This window comes from Haemaphysalis longicornis, unplaced genomic scaffold (assembly GCF_048455015.1).
Source record: "Haemaphysalis longicornis isolate Haplotype H1 unplaced genomic scaffold, Haemaphysalis longicornis Haplotype H1 scaffold_10, whole genome shotgun sequence".
Lineage (NCBI taxonomy): Eukaryota > Metazoa > Arthropoda > Arachnida > Ixodida > Ixodidae > Haemaphysalis > Haemaphysalis longicornis.
This window is the reverse complement of record NW_027526204.1, coordinates 124,313,035-124,335,926: the sequence shown is the minus strand read 5'-3', so window position 1 is coordinate 124,335,926 and position 22,892 is coordinate 124,313,035. Positions and strand designations below refer to the sequence as shown.

The 22,892-nt window shown below is 45.7% G+C and overlaps 1 protein-coding gene across 1 annotated transcript; it reads right to left on the bottom strand.

Annotated features, from left to right (window-relative positions):
- Positions 1-22,174, bottom strand: Accoas (acetyl coenzyme A synthase). The gene is made up of 15 exons (XM_077690612.1): positions 21,747-22,174; positions 18,337-18,428; positions 16,269-16,372; positions 15,589-15,661; positions 14,390-14,465; positions 13,210-13,422; positions 11,814-12,006; positions 11,285-11,418; positions 10,377-10,509; positions 9,483-9,539; positions 7,778-7,858; positions 5,864-5,972; positions 5,028-5,227; positions 3,727-3,772; positions 1-1,492 (listed from the first exon to the last, which is right to left on the bottom strand). The coding sequence occupies exons 1-15, from the start codon at positions 22,124-22,126 to the stop codon at positions 1,293-1,295; spliced, it is 2,091 nt and encodes a 696-aa protein (XP_077546738.1). The 5' UTR covers positions 22,127-22,174; the 3' UTR covers positions 1-1,292.
- Between the last annotated feature and the right edge of the window lie 718 nt (positions 22,175-22,892).

Below are 22,892 nucleotides of genomic sequence, written 5' to 3'. Positions count from 1 at the left end.
TCTTCTCAACATCTATTGGTTTCTGGTCCTCGAAATCAATGACAAATGGCACCACTCAGGCTTGTCGACATAGCTACTCCCTGCCATGGCCGGGTGGTTAAAGAATGGGCGATGCAACACACTCTCAGCTTGGCGAGAAAAGGTTAGAACACGAAAACAAGGCATCCAAAGCAATACAAACCGTGTACTGCTAGTACATAACAAAAAGTTTGTATACGTCTTTCACCGGAAACCACTCTGCACCTACACAACTTCGAAGAAGTGACGACATCTTCTTCAAAACGCATCGCTCCACAACCCGCGCTGACTGCGAGAGACAGTTGCCCGAGATCACACTGGTTCAGTAACTATCGAGGCAACACGTTCAACAGAACGAACGGCTTAGCAATCGCTACAACTCGTGTAAATAAGGTGCGTGAACTCTTCACAAGGTACAACAAATAACATTTATAAACTCTTTATCACTAAACAACGGCAAACTTAAGTAGACTCTCAACATCCGTAATCACCCGGGATCTGGCCAAACTGTTCATGCGGCCAACTTTGTTCCTCGTGTGTGCGTTTCAACAGGAATCTGAAATGCAAGGTGGTGTGTAGAGCGAGAGACTTCCGTTATATATATCTCTCTCTCTCTTTTTTTTTTCCTGTAGAGGAAATTCTGCTTATGCAGGCAGCTGACGACAGATGGAGCCACAGGAAGGTGTTCTGTGGCGGGACTAGTTGTATTATATGAGTAAAGTGGCCTACGACAACAACAGCAACGACATGAAGCCAAAAACAACTTGAGCATGTACACACCTCCGCGAAGCGAGATAGCAAGCTGGCGTTTGGGGCATCCTTCATAAATACTGAAACTGAACAAGATGGGCCAAGCAGAATGAACACTAGCACCACTTATTGGCGAAAGGAGGGTGGAAACGCAGAACTGCGGGGGTGTGTAAAGCTCGAATCGGTTATTGCGAAATTACAGCACGGTCAATTTGCACCGACCTGAACATTATTACAACAATGCAAGCCACCTGACCCACTTTTTTTCACGTGCTGACTTCAAGCTGAAAGCGAGACCGTCTGGGCTCGGCTTGGCTTGCGGCTTCTCAACTCTCAACAAACGAGCACAGCCATAACGGCTGCTAGCATCGCGTTTCTGGGTGCAGACCAGCGCACGCGAAAATAAAACGAACTGGGTGCGAGAACGAGCTTTCAGGGTGGCTCGCTAGTTCGCGCTCTCTATTGCCACACACGTTCGCTTGAACGAAACTTTTATCGCGCCCTTTTATCCCCAGCATGAGGCGCTATTCCACTTTTGGCCTCGTCTGGAAGAGAGCTTCGACGACGCTCTCGTCTGACAGGGTGCTGAGGTCTCCGAACTGGCGGTTATTCCGGGCAACTTGGCGAAGCACGCGACGCATTATCTTCCCCGACCGTGTCTTGGGCAGCGCTTGTGCGTGGTGGATGTACTCGGGTGTTGCAAAGGGGCCGATCTTGGTCCGTACTGAAATGAGGGCGCAGGAAAATGCAGGCGTAAGTTGCGCGGAAACCATCGTAAACTGACTGCTTTTTTGAAAGGGACTACAAATATCCGTGTTGAGTTGGCACATTTTGGTCGCATTCCAATATTTGTAGAAAAATCTCAAGCAAAAAAGACTATGCTTCAACAAATTGCTGGCCATTTTGAAGATTTGCAGACAATTTTGTGTTTGTATTTGAATCAGCTGGGTACGTCAATAACAGGGTTCTTACAGGTCCTTGAAAACCATGAAAACCCTTTAAAATGAAAATTGAGTTTTCAAGAGCCTTGAAAGCCTGGAATTTTTTCCTTCTCCTTGAAAACCTTCGATTTCCGGCCACCCAATTACGTGACCGGGTTTTTGTGGCTTATATCAGTGTGGCCCTGCACACTCCCCATCCAAAACATGCTTATTACAATTTAAGGCCAGCTTGGGGGTGCAGCAGTGCTGCTTTATACAGCTTTTACAATTTAAAGTGAGCTTGGGAGCACAGGTGTGCTGCTTTATACAATGGCTCGTACGGAACGAAATCCCTGCATCGGACGAGGCAGAAATTCACGTAGGCACCCTTCCAATTTTCCATACTGCTTTCAGCATTGCCTCATCCTGCTGTTCATTTTACACATCCTCCCATTGCTGTGCCCCACCATAGCTATGCCCCACGACGTTTTGAAAACAAATGGTGCTGACACTCCAGGGTAAAAAAAAAAAAAAAAAATGAGCACAGATAAGCAAAACTCTGAATGTGAGAACACAGTGCATCTAGCTCCTAAGCTTTACTGGAATATTTTATTTTGACAGGCGTGATGGTGGGCGGAGTCAGTAGAGGTCGTCAACCCCCCCCCGCACCCCCACTTTAATGAACACAGAAATTTGGGGGATGAGAATGGCAGGTGCTCTTATGCCTTATGTTCCTCACTGTTTGAGACTGTATTAAGAGCATTAGCAGAGCTCGATTGATTGTGGGGGTTAACACGCCGTCCCTACACAGGCGATGAGGTGCGCTGCAGTGGAGGGCTCCGGATTAATTTTGACCACATGGGGATCTTTAACAAGCGCTGAAATCTCGAACAGATGCGCGGTTTTGCTTTTCGCCTCCATCAGAAAAGCGGCCGCCATGGCTGGGAATCGAACCCGCGTCCTTGGGATCAGCAACACAACGCCAGAGCCACTGAGCAACCGCGGCAGGTATTTGCAGAGCTCGAAAAAGTTCAAGATGGCGTGGCTTTTATAAAGCTCTCAGTATTACTGTGGGTGGGGGTAAACTTGTACACTTCCAAAGGGTGGAGCTGTTCCAAAGAGGTTTTTCTTGAGGTAATTTTTTTTAGATGCAAAGCAGCAAACGTTTAGCGTGTGAAAACAGTAGTGAAATGTTAGTACACGTGCTCCCCTGCACCCTTGAAAATGCCTTGGCAGGGCCTTGAAAATCCTTGAATATCCTTGGATTCTTGACTCTTAATCCTGTACAAACCCTGAGTAAGCATTGATCTAGGTTATATGCTCCAATACACAGGACACAAAGGCAAAAAGAAAATGGTAGCGGCAAGGATACAGGCCATTGCTAAACTGGCCTGGAGGGTCATCTCTTACCAAGAAAACTTCCCTAATCCCGCATGAGAGATTTGCCATGATCTGTGTAGGTTTATTTATTGACAGGAAGACCCGAAGGGTCATCTACTGCATAAAAACATAACTGTCTAACCCTTCCTAACAGTACCAATTCATGTGACGGAAAGTTTGACATCCACCTCAATGCAGCCATACGGCTACAAACTAAAGTAAACCGCTTTCTCAGAAACTTCGCAGTTTAAGAAAAATTCGTCCTGGTCCAGGATTCGAACCCGGGACCAACGCTTAACCAGAGCAGTTGCTCTACCAGCTGAGCTAACCAGGAGGCTCGTTGTTTGTAGCACAAGAGCGAACTGATTGACAACTCGAAGTGATGGACAGGTACCAATTCGTGAAACATACCCATGTGGGTAGATCGACGAAACGTAATTCCAGCTTGTTTATTTGGTTGGTCACTTCCTTGATAGCAGGATTACACACTTGGAAGCCTAATTTCCGCATTTCACGCATTCAACAACTTTTTGAGTGAAAGGCTCAATGCCATTTTTTATTCTGTCTGTATTCGTGCTCCATATCCGACACTGTACAGCCACCGTATATTTGCGCTGACAGTTGGAACGCCAAGTTTAAAGTCAAATCATCAACTCACCTTTATCTTTGACGTCATGCACAAGGTTGTCGTTGAAATCAAAGCCCTGAAATGCAAAAGCTCTGTGAGAAGTTGCCTGACAAGATAAAGCGTGCCTCAGTAAGTGTACAGAAGAGTTGTTGGCAGGAGGCGTTTCCAATCTGTCACTTTTACCAGTTCTAAGACTACACAGCAGTACAAGAAAATCCATATAAAGGCAGCGGGGTTTAGAATAAAACAACTTTCGTGACTCAATTTCACTACACGTTTTCAAGCACCCATGAGAAAAAGTCGTTCAAAATTGGTAAGTTGTAGGGGCATGCATTGTAAGCAACCGAGCCCCTGGAGCTTTTAAACATCTTCAGTTGTTCTAACATTGAGGTGTTAGATGTCACAGGAATGGGAAAGTTAGTGGCTGGTCTGAAACATGCACATAAGGCTATCATTCAAAGGCTGTTCAATTTAGGCTTGACAGTTCGGAATGTGCCGTCTGCATGCAATAGTCTGCAATGCACCTGATTGCTGCAGCAAGCATGTCCTATTGCAGATCAGAAATAACCGACGTCAATTTTTAAACACTTCTGTGCTGAATCTAGTTCAGTCCTGATGCTTATTACGCTGTGAAAGTGATTAAAAACAGAACTATGCTAGCAAGTGACTTGTAACACCAAATCAGTTGGGGCTTAATCACTTTCACCAACTCACATGGTCTTCCCACAGGAGAATGGATGCCTGCCTTCATAATTATTAGCTGCTGTTGTCCTGGATCAGCCTGCTTCATATTTATTTCTTGTAGTCAGATGTCTGTCCTCCGCAATCGTGTGTCCTGCTCAAACCTCTCCCCCTCGACTTCAGCTACAATGTTCTCAACATGCAGAGTTACTCCATACACACCACTTGCAAGACTCCCCATAGGCCACTCATGTATAAAAAACCAGCCCATGGTTATAAAAGCAAGGGGCAAGTTGACTAGCTTGCTGTCTGTTGACAAAAGGTTGATGTAGTACTGAAGTGCTTACGGCTGCTACCATACGTCATGAAGGAAAAACTGTGAAAACATACATATTTTATTGTTGTGTTAATAGGTAAACATTTAGAAAAGTTTAGTTTTTGTCGTCCTCTCAGTGCGGCACCAATACATTTGCCCCTGAGCTTCAACGAAGCAAGTGTTCTTCCGCCGCCTGCATTCTGAAGCGGAGTTTCGCAAGTGGTGCGTATTGAAGAACTCTGCTCAACATGTGTTAGTTCCCCAGCCCATGTGTCTCATTTGCACCCCCAAGCGCGCTCGGAGTTGTGCTCAAAAGCGAGTGGAGCGCACTCACGTCCTTGAGCACCACGAAGCAGTAGAGGCACTCGCCCTTGACCGGGTGCGGGTGGGCCACCACAGCGGATTCGGCTATGGATTCATGCTCGATGAGCGCCGACTCCACTTCGGCCGTGGACAGCAGGTGGCCGGAGACGTTGAGCATGTCGTCCATGCGGCCAGTCACCCAGAAGTAGCCGTCTTTATCTCGCCTTGCCCCTGCGAAGGCCAACGAACAAAAATTGGGATGCACTGGTGGCGAGATTTCAAAGTTTTGAGGGTTGAACACACCAAAGCTATGCCTGGACTATGAAGCATGCCTTAGTGGAGGGCTCGGAATTAATTTTGACCACCTGGGGAGCTTTTAATGCACGCCGAAATCCGGATACGTGGGCATTTTCGCTTACATCTGAAAAGCAGCCATTGCTACCAGACTCAATCCTGCCTTCTTGGGCTCTGCAGCACAACGCCTTTGAACTGGGCCACCACGACAAGTTGGTTGTGAGATTTGAACCTGGTTTGATCTTTGAAGTAAGAAAGCCACCTGAGATCTGATCTAGGGCAGAACATACAGGCAAAAAAACAAGATGACCGCTAATGATCAGTTGACATGCTGCAAGAGATCACCGTCATGGGACTACTGAAAAACACCGTGCTTTTCTTTTTCTCTCTATAGTTGCTTTCCTTAATTCTCATTGCAAAAAATAATCAAGCCTCAAGTACGAAGCCAAATGATGTTAGGGCTTTGTAGCAGGTGCCTGAAAAATCGGTTCTCCGTTCATGCCAATGTACCGATTTGGCCGCTTAACGAGCCGACAAAAGCCGGCTCCAGTCAGCATAGAGGTTTGCACTCACCATCACCACTGCAGTAGTAGCCGGGGAACTTCTTGAAGTAGGTGGTCTCGTAGCGAACATGGTTATTGTAGACAGTCCTCATCATGGAGGGCCAGGGCCGCTTGAACACCTGGTGGTGGCAAGAGGAACAAATGAGTCGCATGGACATGCAACTCCGAATGCCGCAATGTGGGCAGCAGCGGTGGCTTGGCATCAACTGCTACATTTCACCACACACTGGGCAGAATTAATGTAGAAACGATACTGGAATGCCCAACCAGTAATGAGGGATCCATCTCAAGACCTTGAAACTGTGCCTTTGTTTATTCTGGTCTTTCTACAAAAAAAAAAAGGAGGAGGGGCATCGCTCTGCTGTCTTTTAAACTAGGCAACGCCGCCTGTATAAACAGTGCCTAACGCGTGAGCGAAAAATGGCCAAACAGCCACTCTCCTTTTGCTCTCTCCTACCCTTCCCCGCTCCGTAGCCTTCCAGCGTGCTTTCGTGTCCGCCAGCCAGCGCCGCTTCTCGGAAACTATGCAAAATAGTGGAAAGTTTGTTTAGCGTTCCCCAGGCGGCGCTCCTACGCCTTTTTGTTTTTCACCATGCCTGTTTGTCTTGGTCTGTCACTGATAAAACTTCCTATGTCACGAATGAAAATCCCTTGCGCTGCCGCAGGCTGATGCCGGCTTTGCGCGCTTATCTACTTGGATCACAGGCCCTGAAATTTTCTGAGTGGGGCATCCCCCCTCTATACCCTCCGCATTTAGGTATTGTTTTGACCCCCTGTTCGCACTCCGCATCGGTACGCACTTCTAAAATTGAGGACTGTACTGTAGAAGCGCCCGGACAGCGTGGCGGGATCCAAGCTGCTTATCCTTTTGTTTCCTATAATTTTCTGAAGTTTACAAGCACGTGATATTATTGGAAAGTAATCGTAGAAGTGAGCGCCTGAACAAAAAACGTGCACGCAATTTTTCTTCTCTAAATACTCTAGAAAGAAAAATATCAGTAAAATAATGGCTGCCCCATCCGAAAATATAGTTTTTCTGTTCGCTGTATGTCTACCCGACAATCAGTATGTTCTTACACTATTTCAGTCCGCCTCCGTCTTTATCTTTGGAAAAATGCAGCAAGTATCAAGCGAGCGACACGTTGAACGAGATCGCCCAGTGCGCCACAGAAGTAGCGCCCCATCGCGGCTAAGATGTAAGCGAAACGGCCCTTGAAGCCCAAAGGCAAGCTGACAGACACACGTCGTAGACGTGGGTACAGCGTTCGCGACTCGCGAGCAGTGACGTAAGGCGAGATGTCCGCCGGAACGCGCCACATAGCGGATCAGTGCCTGAACTAAGCGTCCCTACCCTTCCCATTGAAAAGCGCGTGACGCGTCAGGCAATGTTAATACAGGCGGCGTTGAACTAGGAAGGGGAAGTTCTCTCTTTCTAAAGCAAGCTCACTACGTGCCTTTTGTGAGTGAAAGTACAGTGTTTCAACACAGAAAATTGAAACTTTTTGCATCTGCTAACGTGAAGTTTCCCCACAACCTCAATTGTTCTTGGCTGCAAATTCTCTCGGCAGTAGGATACTTCACTTTGTCAGCAGTACAGCACTCGCTGAGATTGGAACATTTACGCAAGAACTAACAATTACCATAATTTCAGAGAAAGAAAGCAAGGAGACAAATTTGTGTTAGCGGACCTCAAAAGGATGATGAGGATGATGTGAGATTATTATTATTATTATTATTACTACTCCAACAATAGCTTGACATTGGTCTTTGGTAAATCAGTGCATGGAGAAAGAATCCAGTGCAGTCTATTTTGGTCTCATGTTTGTTTTAGTGAGTTCTTTAACTTAAGGTATGCTAATGAATTAAATCAGACGCGTTTCCGAAGCGCAATTTCAACGTTCCACAAAGAGCTCAAGCAACTCACCAGGTATCCCTCTGCCTCTCCGGTCACTTCCTTGCCCTGTTCATCGAGGATGGTAGCTTCCACACCGAAGAACGGTAACGTCTGCATGTACAAGGCATGAGTCAGAGCTCTTCGGTGTAGGCAGTCGCGAAACTCCGCTTAAAAAAACGACCCGCACCTGGACTGGGGGGGACCCGCTTTGGATCGTGCGTACGGTGGTGCCACCGTGGCCACCGCACGCACTATCCAAAAAACACAGTAATTATTCAAACTGACAATTTTACGCTAAGCTTTATTTTAAAGGTGCATTTTTAAAAATTTTTGCTCTTTTTTAAGTTATTCGTTGCTTTCTCAAGTGCTGTTTTTTGTTGCGGCAGCTTCTGCGTCTGCACAACTGCCTCGACCGATTGGCGCTTGCGTGGGCACTTCGGCACAACATAGGTCCGACCTGAAGTACTAAATTTGCAGTTTTCGCTCGGCCTACATCACACTGTATGCCAAAATTAATTCAAGCCATACAAGCGAATTTTTAACGCTTTCTTTGCCGCCGGAAGACCGCAGATGATGTGCAGCAGATGACAATGCGCAAGCGACAACGCATCTTGCTGAACACACGGTCGCATTTTTTACTACTCTTGATTCAAATGCATATAAAACGCTTGCATGGTTGAACACATTGGGCTTCTTTGGCGCAACAAATTTATGTAAGCATCCAAATACCATTTTTCACCTATGTCGTCAAGCGGCGAACCGCGTTATATAATTTATTTCGTCACTGACAGATGGCGCCACTGTACGGGAAACCAAAGCTGTGGACCAACCGTAGGGCCACTTTTGATGCATGGGGCCTGTGGGAAGTTTTGCAACTCCTATATCAATTAACTCTGGGCACGGGTGACGTGTCAAAGCACAGGGTCAAGCTCAAATGGCCACCGACACAACAACACTAGTAAAAGAAAAGGATTAGAAAAGGTAATGACCAAGAACAAGACACACACACAAGACAGGAGTGGCATCAACTTCAAACTAGAATTGGGGGTTCACATTGGCAGGACTTGCCAAGATGTTGACGTAGTTTGCACCTTCTATTTTCTTAGGCAAGGCGCCCAGCCCAACTGGTACACGTGACCTGTCAATTTTACTCCTGTGTGGATACGTTCTTTTTCCCTATGGTGGTGCGGCTCAATCATTACTACTACTGAGTCCCGGAAAACATGCGAGTTGCCTCAGATTTGTTTGAAAAAATTACCCTGTTCCCTAACACTGAACCGTAGAGCAATGTGTGATTCGTAAGTTGCAAACACAGTTTTGAAACATTTCTTGCTTCTGATGCACTTGCTGGTTTTCTGTCGTCCAACAAAAGGCACGTCCAAAGTGTGATCTCACATACACTTGCATCGAAGAAGTTTGGTTAATATAAAGCATCAGGATACCAATACTTTTGTGGGTCAAGATAACTCAGATTAATCCAAACAAGAAGCTTTTATGGCTTCTAAAGTTTTAGAAACATTAGGTGTAACAGGTGCAGCTTGCAGAACAAATTTTGCAAAAATGATGCACTGATATAAATTAAAGAAAAAAAGTTTTCTGTACTGAATATACAAAGAAGGGAGAATTGGAACACTTTTGTGCTGCTGGCTTCAGTAAAGATTTGGCTCTGGAAAGGTTGTGTGCCAAGGATGGGAACGAAAAATTTGTGATTCAGGTTTTTGCACTGAGAACTTACCGCAGATCCCGGCTTTGTGGGTGTAGCACCTGGCAAAGGTGTGATTACATGGCCTCCCTAAAAAGAGCATGAAAATGCTGTTAGCGCCAATAAGGCAGGGAGTATAGGTTGCACCAGACAAAGGCAAAGGCATGGAGTATAGGTTGCACCAGACAAAGGCAAGCCTTCTAGCATACTAAAGAACATGAGCTCCATCGATAATACCTGCTACAAAGGTAGGCTGATGGTCTTAAAACAGCACCCCTTATTTTTCAGCGCTTGTTAAAACAGCCGGTTTTTCTCCCAATTTTCATCCTTTCCATAGTGCATCGCGACTCCCTTTCAACTGCTAGCCTTCACACATGCTTTAGGCACTTCCAAGCATCGCCGCCACATCATGCACAAGTGTGGAACAGGACACTACTTTTGTTGGCTAGCAGGTACACAGCACCCATCATATCTTTACAACTCTGTCGCTTTATAGCAGCACTGCGACCTACCCCATGTCTGCTCCTTATCTGGGTGTGTTGTGTCACAATGTCTAATTGTGGCTTCTGAAGCACGCCGTGACCTATCTTATTCCTTGGTCATGTTTCTCTTTAGCTGCTGCCCGTACAGGCTTTCAGAGATGGTTATCACACCGCCTGTTCATGGCTTTCGCCGAAGCCCAAGATTGGTGCTAATTGACTGGCTGACATAGTATATTTATTCCATACAAACTCTGCCTCTGGCTGTTTGTAGCTAAAGGAAGTGATGGTCGTTAAAAGAGAAGCTAAAGGAGGTGATGGTAGTTCATGAATTGAGGGGAGTGGTTTACGATAACTTAACGATCCCTACTTCATGCCACACGTACGTATATGCTTGGCGTATTAGCATCCCGCTAAAGTGCTTCCCTTCTCCCTTCCCCGCTCTCACCGTCTCGGTCTGCCAGAAGGTGTCCACAATAGCGCAGTTCCCGTTGCCGACCACCTTGTGGTACCACAGCCAGGCCTCCGGGTTGATGGGCTCCCCCACGGTGCCCAGAATGCGCAGGGACCGGCGGTCGTGCCTGTGCCGCGCAGGAAAGCCCGCAGCGAGGCAAGTTCATTAGCTGTCAGAAGCCTTCACTGACGACGTTAGCCCTGAGCTTTCCATGTTAACATATATAGAGTCGAGCCTGACCCTATTATGCCAGAAATTACTTCTCTTTTCCATCCAAGGTAAATTACAGTCTGAACTTCACAACTTTTATACCATATTTGGTAAAACTTAGTGCGCAAATCAGCAAGGACGACAGAAAGATGACAAACCCCAGAGCACTTGTGTTTGTCGTCTTTCTATCATCCTTGCTTATTCGTGCTGCAAGTTTTACCAAGTATGCACCAACTTGCCAAACAGTGTGTTCTTTTACTTCCATACCATAAAACCAAGCAAACAAAAATATCGCTTATAAGTTTTTAAGTTGTGCTTGGTAATGCCCTCTTGCACGGGAAGCCTAGATGAATGAAGTGAAGCTTTGCCCCACAAACTGTTCATCCTCAAGAAAAAGAATTATTCTGGCAAAGCTCTACTGAATCGAAAGGAGCAAAGCTAACACATTTGTGAGAGAACGTGAAACCTACTTTTTTTATAAAAACAAAAATACAAAACTGAATTCATGTTACCAGGAAGTCAATAAGAACGCAAAATATATGCGAACATGTGATGGGCGTATTTCACACACGCACACGCACACACACAAACAAAATGCACTGTTCTTTAGTCTACCATTGTCCCTTTTAAAAGAACGATCATTCAGGGTTTATGCATTTTTCACCAGCTTGTGTTCATGCTTTTGCACTCACCTGCGCACGTGGGAGTCGCCGTACTTCATGAGTGCCCGGATGGCAGTGGGGGCCGTGTAGAACTGGGTCACCTTGTACTTCTCCACTATGGCCCAGTAGCGGCCGGCGTCCGGGTGGAAGGGAACACCCTCAAACTGAAAGCAGAGTGCGCATATGCACGCACGATCAGTACGCACTGCAGTTCAAACTGAAGGCTAGTTTGAGCATGGGCTTGAAAATAAGGCAATTAAGATAGAGACAGAAGGAACGGAATTTAAAAAGCTAGAAAAAAGTGCTGCCGTTGTGGTACACACTGACACTGCACTTCTGAATGCAGCAATCGAAAAAAATGAACAAGAATGCTTCCTTCGATGCCGTAGCGTCTTTTCAAGCAAAACACTGCGCCTTAGCATTCACAACTTCAGAGAGCAGTTGAAGCGTTCTAAGGAAACACTTGGAAAACAACGTGCCCAGAACCGCACTGCCACTACGAGTTCGCCTCCACCCGATCCTCCAAGCGCAAGAACTGCGTGCAAAAAAGGCCACTCACCAGGACGCTGGTCGCCCCATTGGCAAGGACCCCGTAGAGGACGTAGGAGTGTCCCGTGATCCAGCCAAGGTCGGCCGTGCAGAAGTAGATGTCGCCCGGGTGGTAGTCGAAGACGTACTTGAAGGTGGTGGCCGTGAACAGCATGTAGCCGGCCGTCGTGTGCACGATGCCCTTGGGCTTCCCCGTCGACCCACTGCGAGAGGTATAGGCACAGATGCCCGCTGATTTGTCACAACTCTAACACACGACACAATTCTGCGATTCTGGGATATCCTTGTTAAGATTTAATTTGATTTGCCGTAAGAAAAGAATTTAAACCATGGTGAATAAACACGGGCTTTGCGCGAAAAAGACACCACAGACAGGACGGATGGGACGAGCGCTCGTCCCGTCCGTCCTGTGTGTGGTGTCTTTTTCGCGCAAAGCCCGTGTTTATTCACCAAGATGCACCAACTCGCTCAACAACAAGTTCTTCCCTTTTCCCCCTCCCACCGCAACAGGCCTAGTGCCGTCCTATTCATAATAAATTTTACAACAACAACAACAAACCACTACACATTGGCATTTTACACATTGAAGCAATACCTGCACTGTGTGAGCTGTGTCATGATAGAGGGCAACAGATTAATTTTTGTTCCTTAGCGCTTCAGTTTTTCGCCTCTTTCGGAACAACAGCCACCGCTGTTGGGTGACCGTAAGTTCAAATAACTTCTTTACCTGCCACTGGCCCAGTATTACAGCTTATTTCAAACAGTAATTAATCTAGATACAAAAAAAACCTCAAAAATGCACTAACAGTATCAAAAATACAGCTTTGTGCAGTTTGAAATAACTGGCCTTTGGTAACTAAGTCAGCTCTATTCCAGCCACAAACAACACTTTTTAACCGAGAAGATGCAAGGAGTAATAAAAAAAATTCAAATTTTGCGCTATTGTGATGTATAATGGGCAGGAGCGATGTAATGTGGCTCAGCACTACAAAAATTAGTTATCAGTGTTTACTGCACGTTAGCATTCAAGTGATATGATCAAGCAGAACTGGAGGCCCTACAACAATCACCAAGTCACGTTTCTGGGCGACAGTTTTGGTTGGCAGCTGCTGACCACACAAACAAAACTATGTGACGTCATAGAGATATTGCCGGAAAGCAGCTGGCGAGTAGCCACTATTTCGTACTTTTTCTTCAGTATCTTAATCATTTGTTTGAAGTTTCCAATAAAACTGGCAAGGCAGACTTTGTAATGAGCAAGACTTGCATACTGCTCCATGGCCCTTTTACTACGTAACGCCTTTCAACCCACACACTTTAGTGCTGAAAACAGGAAACTGGGAGCAGCGCGAACGTAAATGTGCCAAGGGGTGGTGCACCGCAGCACATTCGGGTGGGGGGCTGACCTGGTGTAGAGCAGGAACAGGGGCGCCTCCGCGTCGAGCCACTCAGGCGCGCAGGTGGCCGGCTGGTCGGCCATCAGCTCGTGCCACCAGGCATCTTGGTTGGCGTTCCAGGACATCTTGACGTTGCAGTAGGGTCGCTTCCCGGTTTCCTTGCGCTGCCTCTCGGTCGAGGTCATGTGCCGCACCACTACCGTGTGCTTCGCCTCGTGGCCACTGCACATCGCAAGTGCGTGGGTGTGGAGTTATTGCGTAAATGGGATGTACATGTCGCGTAAGTGGGATGAACATGTCGCATAAATGTCAAGTAGAGATTTATTTTTTATTTATTTAACAATACTTCTAACCTCAATGGAAGCGGTTGTAGTAGAGTTTTGATTACATTGTATTCATGCAACGTGTACAAATTCAGATTAGTGAACATCAGATATTATCTCTGGAGATTTAACAAAAAGCAACATAGATATCAAAAGACATGATTTCCGTATTTCAAAAATGTAGGCATGCACAATCATCAGTAAACCTAAAGAAGAAGGAGGAAACATCGATACAATCTAACAAAAGCAATGTCAAACTTCTGGGTGAGCCTGGAATTGACCAATTTGATGTCGCGCACATGACGTAAAGATGCTAGTCACAGTACAGTACAGACATGTAGTTGTTGAGCTTTTAAGTCAGCACATGATGTACAAATGGTTAGCTCAAGGAAATATCAATATGTAAAAACATCCAGTCAGGACAAGAATTCTACTCACACCAACGTATCACCATTTGCATAGAAAACTTTTCTTCTTCTGGTCGCTCAAACACCTCTACTGAGGTTTGATGCGTTAAACCTCCTAGTCCACAGACTCCCAGCTACGACAACACCAGGGTATCCCAATTTCAACAGGGTGCATTTGCCATGACCAACCAACTTATCTTTTTAATGGTTGATTGTGCGTTCTGCTGCTTTCGTTCCAACAAGCTCAATTATCAGGTTGGAGTTTTTCTTTTGCTGTGTGTAAAATACGACGCGCAGTCGCATGCATAGTCAAAATGTGAACTGCACATAAGTGCCTGTGTGTTGAACAAAAAATAAACTAGCTACAGCTCAGCAACTGAGATGAATGAGGAGCTTCCTTGCACAGTGCTCTTGTGAAATGAAATGCAGGCAAGTAGTGGAAGCCGTCACTGCACTTACAGTTCCTTGGATTTCTCGATAGCGTGGTCCACAATTTCCTTGAGGTATATCATTTTTGTTCCCCGCCAGACGGCATCTGCAGGGCAGAAACAAGAGGCGGAAAATGACCAAACTGAAAAGTCCAACCGTCGCTATGAGGCACGCTGGTAGTTCAGAGCTCGTGCTCACTGAGCCTCGGCCGAGTGGCACCAGAAAAGTGCACGTGAAACGATACTGCAATGTTAAAGGGGAAGTTGTTGTCACTGCTGCAATCAAAATTAGACCATCTTTGCTGTGAATAGGCCAGAATGACCATGATCTTCTTCCTTTCGTAATGATGGCTGCAATGCTTTGGAAGTGTGAAAGGACCAGCTTTGAATGGGATGTAGCATCTGAAGCAAGCAGCACATTCAGGCAGCCCCTTTTGGTTAAAGTGGCATAACCAGAACTAAGGACACTTCCCCACCTTAGCTTTTCCTCTTTGGTTCAAAATATATTTATTTATTATTTATTTATACTAGTACTGCCACTCTTTAAACATGGGCTTAGGCAGGAGCTTAGGCAGCAGGCTTAGGCAGGAAAACACAGGGCACACTGAGCCCTAACAAAATTTATTGATTCATTCATTGATTGTGGGGTTTTACGCGCCGATGCAATGCAGGCGATGAGGCGTGCCGTAGTGGAGGGCTCCGGGTTAATTTTGACCACCTGGGGATCTTAAACGTGCACCGAAATCTCGTACACACGGCCGTTTTGGCTTTTTGCCTCCATCAGAACAGCGGCCGCCGCCGGGAATCAAATCCGCGATCTCGTCCTGAGCAGCGCAACGCCTTAGCCACTGAGCCACCACGGCGGGTGAGCCCTAACAAAAGTTGTCTACAACGTGACTGCACCAAAAAGAACAAGAAATAGCAAAAAAAAAAAAAAAAAAAACGTAGGATATGCGCGTTGCACATACGAAAGCACATTGTGTGATGGTACACAGGTAACAACAAAAAAAAGTAGGGCAATGCTGCCAACAAAGCAGGCAAGCACACACTAAGGGCAGAAAAAAAACTACACCAGTCATTCATGAGTAAATCAGGGAAAATTTTATTACTTTTTCGTCAGTGAATTTCCCTGCTCATAAGGGGAGGAGGCAGAAAGTTTCTTTATCTTTCCTTAACAGAGACGAAAAAGAAGAGACATATTGTAGAGCAGAATTAGAAACAGCGACCGACCTGCGGTGATGACGGCCTTGCACTTGGCGTCTTTTATCCGTTCAGCCAGGGCGTCTGATGAGAATCCTGCAAACTGCAAGAAACAGTGCAGGATGAGTTGGGCACAGCTCTTTGAGTGCAGAAAAGCCACGGGAGAATACTGCTTAAATTAAGCACTTTCCTAAAACTTTACTGTATGTATACCTCCATTACAGATGACTTCTGACTGTCCTGCAGTGACTACTTTAGAAGATGTTGCTTAGAAAGTGGAACACAACATGAAACCAAGAGAAAGCAAGGCAGTCATAGCATTTGTCTCATCTCTATTCTTGTTAGCACTTGTCATTTTGTGTGCGACTTTGTCCACACAGCACTGAACATACAGGCGAACGGGACAATGCACATATGCAACAACTCTAACATCCACTCTGTCATGCACATTTAGTTTGAACAAGGAATACTAGTAAGCTTATAGATTCGCCAGTGTCATTAACACTGCAGTACATTAATTATCATATCTTTCAAGTCTGTACTGTGCATCTCACAGATCACTTTGGAGTTGCAGTTCTATCATGGAAAAGGCAGCATATGTGGAGAAAGACAAGTGCTTGTACTGTCTCTATTGTCTTCCCTCTTCATGTTCACCTCATGCTGCTTTTTCCAAGTTTCCTATCCTACAGTCCCAGCAGAGCAATACGTACCACAACAGAATGCACAACGCCGATTCGAGCACAGGCCAGCATGGCGATCACCAGTTCGGGGATCATGGGCAGGTAGAGAGCCACTGTGTCTTCCTTCTTGCAACCTGTGCAGAGATAAAGATGCACTGCTTATTAAGAACATGCTGGGAGTGGTAGTAGTGGCATCTCTGTTTACTTATAGGAGGGGAAAAAGCAGCAGCAATAGCACTGAGCCTTGTGGCACCCCTTTTCACTGTGTGGTGGTTTGATGCCAGCCCTGTTAAGCGAAATGGGGGAGGGAATGCTGGACTTTATTTACTGGGGAAGTAGCCAGCACACTGAATCGATGTGAAGCTTTTTCTGCACAAGTTTATAGAGCCCGCTGATAGCTAGCTGAGGGTCGAGCCAAATTATACCATCCCCAGATTTCTTGATAGCTCCATTTGAACAGTTTTAGCAATGAAATTGCATCAGTAAAAGTGGTGGAAAAGGCCAAAAAAATGTGGTTGAGAGGACCTTGGGCACAGCAAAAATGAGGGGAGGGGCAGTTAGAAAGGCGTTCTTTTGAGATCACAAAAGCTTATTGTGCTAGTGATGCTTACTGCTTTTTTATTGATTCATCGACATAAACACAAAGAGAAACAAATGAACTGAGCTGCTTGATTACATCCACCTGAGCGCCTTCAATATACGTGGCTTTTTCAATATCAGGACTGCTCGAAGCTGCATTCAACAGCAATCATCCACTAGTTTCTCAAAGCAGGAATAATTGCTCCCTGCCTACAGCAGGGAGCAGTGACTAAGCTTCACTGCAAAGTTCACTGTAAGCATTTATTTAGAATATGAGGTGTGCTACTACATTCCGCCAAAACAGTAAATATTTGTTTAGGCAATGCAACTAACAAGTTTGGGGACAAAAGAAAGCCTGTCCAAAAAAGTGAGTTGCTGATCAAGGTTGATTAATTTTTCTTGCTTTTTATATGCTAAAGTGACAGTCGCAGATGTGTCAAAGTGACAAGAGACAATTGCAACTTGCAGTTCCCTAGCTGTTTTCTTGGCCTTGCATTTTTTAAAACAACTTTACAAGACTGATAAATTGTATCATCTTTGAGCAAGTCATTTACGTTCGCAATTCATTGCCGCAAAATTATTTTCTCTGCGTAATTAAGGACCTCATTGTGGATCTCCCTGGAGTGGTTTCTCACAGGTGTGAGTGTCAGCATGCTGCTAATGTTAAGTCACAAACGACAGGCCACATTGCAGTTCTTACACGAAGAACACTGTTCTTTTCATTTAATCTCAACTACCTTCAGCAACTGCCCCTTGGACTTGCTGGTGCGCAACCCAATGGCATCAATGCTGTCCACACACAGTGCATACAGGTGCACACAAAAATTCAGAATCAATATCAGGTGCAACCTCATTCTTGAAAATTTTGGACAATTTTGTTTTTTAACTGTAAGCCAATTTTTTGCAACTCATGAAACATTTTGTGATTTCCGTAAACTTCTCACCATGAGGATTAATATAAATACACACACACACACACACACAGACAAATTTGAATCAATCAGAATGAATCCCCAAATACTATAATTTGACCACCCCATTAGGAGTTTAGTTTCGAGTGGGAGGCAGAAATCATAAATCATCAATTATTTGCTTAAGAATATGTATAAAATGTCTGAAACACCCACGGTAACTAATTTCTTAGTGATCGGTAGCATATCATTTTCATAGTGGCAATCAAAACTAGAGTGGTTTATGAGCCTCACCCTCGCTTCCATCCCAGGCTTCTAATTTTTAACACTGGCAGGCTCATATCGCATTAGAGATGGAGGGGGGTAATTTCCGCACCATTGTATCATGGCTGCCATCAAAGACAGAGATTAATACCAGACGCGATAAGGGAAACATATGCAGGCCAATTTCATGTGTGGGAGGGGCCGCTGGTCGGTATAAAATTAAATCAGAAAGCCTATCTTGGATGATTGTGGCTGCCGCGCCTTTGGCATTTGCAAGGCGGAGGGGTTGGCCGCTTTTGCACACCATGTGCAGCAGTCATTCAGAGGAGGAGGGACGAGCTCACCTAGGCTCTTGAGCACATTGGCAAAGCGGCAGACGTCATCGTGTAGCTGCTGGTACGTGATAGCCCGGGCATCCTCAGGGTCGTTGCCTTCCCTGCAACGACAAAGCCACGCACACTGTCACATGTCTGCTACGATACAATTGTGCATGCACTGTGGAAATAACAACCTGGTATACATAGGGGATGACATTACGAAAGCCAACAAAAAAAATATAGAACAGGAAAGTAGCGCACAAAAATTTCATTGAGTTCACTGTTTGACGAGTTCACATGAGTGACGTACAGATGTTTTCATTCATTTGCCACGCTTCACGTTTAGTCTATCCACTGGAATGTGGGTCGATCTATCTGTCCTTGTTAACATCAGGGGAATGTACGCGCTAGTTTGAACTAAAGAATGACTCGATCGTTGGGTCAAGCCAAACGTATGTGTAATAAACATCAAAGAAACGTGTATTCCACATGTACTTATTCTATGCGTTTTGAACCACGGTTCGCTGTGAGGTGCTCCGTTGGCCTGTCATTGTCACAAATGTTAGGATGTTTTCTTTTTAAGCACAGGATACACATGACACATACGCATAAAAACTGACATAACTACATGAAAGTATTTCACATCGAAAAATAAAGAGTTTAAAATATCCCCGCCAATTGTACATGGAGTTTTGAACCACGGTTCGCTGTGAGGTGCTCCGTTGGCCTGTCATTGTCACAAATGTTAGGATGTTTTCTTTTTAAGCACAGGATACACATGACACATAAGCATAAAAACTGACATAAAAGAAAACTACATGAAAGTATTTCACATCAAAAAATAAAGAGTTTAAAATATCCCCGCCAATTGTACATGGAACGCACTTTTGAATGAAATACGTGACATCGAGTACAAGATTCATCGGCAATGTCACATCAGACCCCCAATAGGAAATCGCGTAGTGTAGCCAAGGAAACACTTGTAGTAAAGAAAACAAAAATACGGTGCAACTTTTTTACACCTTATTTGATGTCCAGTTCTTATATACAAAAGCTTTACAGTTCAATGCGAAAAGCAGACAAATCGGCAACAGACAAAACTGATTCGTGCTAAGGATATACACTTAAGCTACATGGCGAAGAAATTAAATTTCACTGCTGAAACCGCGTCCTGGCGACTCGTAACTGGCTCTTTACCAATTGCATGGTAGAAAAAACTGCGTTTCATAATTTCAAATGTCGAATAAATATAAACCGAATTTCTGCCGGAAAGAAATTCCCACCTTTTATTTTCAAGGTGGCCGCGCTAAAAAGAAATAGCTAGTCGGGGATTGATCAGCCCACTGAAGAATGCACAAATTTGGGCAACAAGGCTACACTAACATGGCTGCGTCTAATCTCACGGCAGCCGTGAAAAACCCCCGGGAAATTCTCACGGCAGTTTCCATAAAGCTGTCTGACCTAAAATTCGCTGAGTAATATTTCGTTCCAACGTAACCTAACATAACATAACCTCATCGAAACTAACATCACATCATAACCCACCCGAGTCCAGCCCAGCAGCAACAAACCTAATCTAACCCAGCCCAGCGACACAGAACACAACCCGTATTAAACGTAATCAAACCCATTCTAGAATTCCTGTGCGTCGATCTCTTGATATAGTAAAAACCAGAGTAAAAAAAAAGTATTAACAAAATTACGATTACCAAAAAATTCCGAAAGCCAAAAAAAGCAAACAAACAAACCTCGCAATGTCGTAGTCGCACACGAGCCTTCTCGTTTAAAAGCCGGTACTACACCACAGCGCTATAAGGGCAGCTACAAACACGGCTTTTTAGGGAATATATATCGCATAGAATCTCCGGGTAGCGTGCTCAGCCAATGAGAGGCGACTACCGTGAGAAATTTCTGACGGTAATTCTCACGGTTGCCGTGATAATAGACACTACCCACTAACATTTGAGTTTTTTAACGGATACCGTTCAGTCCGCGCAGACACCGAAGAGCTCAATGCACGCGTGCCCCATGACAAAAATCGGTTAAAAAATCTGGAAAGCGCGACCTGTGTCTCCATTCCCGCAATTAAATTTCCCTCCCTCGCTAATTTCCTTTCGTATAAATTGCGGTTAAAACAAATGTAAGACAGCCAAACGCGACTGAAAGATGCCTGAACCATGCCACGAAGTTTCTACGGTCGTCCGTTTACACCGACAAGCTGGCTTCACGGCATCACTACTGTGCGCGTGGTGAAACACGCACGCCCCACCCAAGGCTGGTTAATAATCGGTCACTGAACATCACACAAGACAGACGTCGTTAAAAGCCGCCTTCTGTTCAGATCCTTTGCAGCAGTACAACTTTCACGTGAAAAGCGACATCCAGTTTTCGCACTTCCGGCACCAACGTGCGCACGAAGGTGTCCTGAAAACGGCTTTGAACCAACGCGTACAGCTGGCCGTCACAATTAAGGGCCCTAAAACTGTCATTGAGAAACGAAAAAAAAAAAAGAAGAAGAAGAAGGAAAGAGCTACCCGTTAGTTTGGTTTATTTTTAATCTAGCTGCGTGCGCACCACTGGAACCATTTCCGGATAAGCATTCGGCAATTCAGTGATGTAGTTTCGGAGTCAGCTGGGTAATTTTTATGTTCGGATAAAATATGCACAATGCGATTACGCAGGGGTGCATATAATTAGGCACGCATGTGTAGTCGCGTTTTAATAACGAGACTGCGGCTGCAAGCATGGGATTCAGGCACAGGGCCAGAACCTTGTTGTTGCGGAAGCGGAAGGGGACATGGCCCGAGAGAAATGACCTTCATCCAGACTTTTTTCTTCTTTTTCGCGGTTGGGGTAAAGCGCCGAGCCGCGCGTAGCAACGGTCGTCGAAAAATGACGAATCTATATCGTTCTTTCCATTACGTGAGTGGGCAAACCGTTACGGGCATTATCTTTCATATTGACATGCCGAGAGAATCCATATACCGTTGCGTGACACAGGATAATCATTTCCATCGTATATCAATGAAGACGATCGTGGCCGTACGTTTCATTCTCTTAATCATTTCCATCGTATATCAATTAATGAAGACGATCGTGGCCGTACGTTTCATTCTCTGCAAATTTATACAAGCGCAGATTGACGTATAAGCAGGCGACCTTGTATGTGCCTCAATTGCGATGCAGTATATTTTAGCGCGAGTGGCTAATTACAGCTAGTGCACGCGTCCTCCGAAAGTAAGCGTGTAACGATTACGAGATTCGCACGCAAGGAAACCGATTCGCACGTGCAGTGCGTCACACGTCGGGCACGAACAATGTGACGAATTGATGCAACGACGTGACAGCGATTGTCTCTCCTGCGGGAAAGGAAGCGAGCGGTCGGGAGAGACGGAGAGCGTTGCGGCGCGCGCTGCAGCAGTGCACGTTCCACTCACCAGTAGTAGGCGACGGTAGCGCCCAGGCCGCGCTCGATGTTTCGGTCGAGCAGGTTGTACGAGATGTTGGTCTTGGCGCCCTCCATAAAGCGGACGTACACGGGGCCCTTGCGCACGTCCATGTTGTAGTCGAGGAACTTGCCCGGCCGCGGCGGCTGCTTGAAGTAGAAATCCTGCGCCACGGCCTTCCAGAAGCCCTCGGGGTCCTTGAGCGACCGCTGGTACATATCCTCGTACTCGCCCATGCTCCGCACATAGGCCTTTTCCTGAACGCGCCGCGGAGGCTGAAACAGCTCTTGCGCGGCCGTGCCGTTGGCGACGGCCGGCGTTGAGGGAGCGTCGTTCGTCATGGAGCGTGCTTTGTTGGCGGCCGCGCACATCAGCCAGGAGTCAAGCGCGACGAGCGAATCCACAGGAACCGGCGGCGCGGCGCACTTTTCTTCACGCTCGTGGCGGCCCCTGCCGGCGATAAGGGGTACGTGGCGGGAGCGGAAATTCTGCCGGCGTGGTTTTCCCGCTCGCGACAGCCGTTGCTCCAGGCATAAAATTTAGGCTCTTTCCATAGGATTCAGGCCGTTTTTTCCCGCAGCAATTGAATTTATATCGAAAAATGAAGGTATTAATAAGGTTTAGAGCAAGTGGCAAAAATACTCGCAGTTATACCGTTATACCTGGTTATACCTTCCGTTTCAGAAGACGAGGGGAAACCAGCATTACTGAACGTATTTGTACGTGCCACGTGCGGGTATGCCTACCAACTAACGTGTCGTATGCATAGCAATATGTGTTTAAAAAAAAAAAAAACTTCTACTGTCTCCACCTATTTCACATTCAACTCCTGTCGACTTTTTAAGTATGAGCTAGAACCATCAGTTTACTCCTTTTCACACTCGTTTAATTAGAAAGCACACTCTGCGTATGTCTCATTCTAGTGTAACGGGTGAAAAATACCAGCCCAGAAGTAAATATAATCGAAATCCGTCGAAACTTTTATAATCACACAACACCACTGCTGATCCGTTCACCGATTCGTGTTTGTCCGTGTATAAAGTGTGTTAGATTTCCATTAATCATGTTTGATTCTTATTTCTCGGTTGCTGTTCGGTTTGTGCTCAATGTGCGTTCGAAATCGACCATCCATTTGTA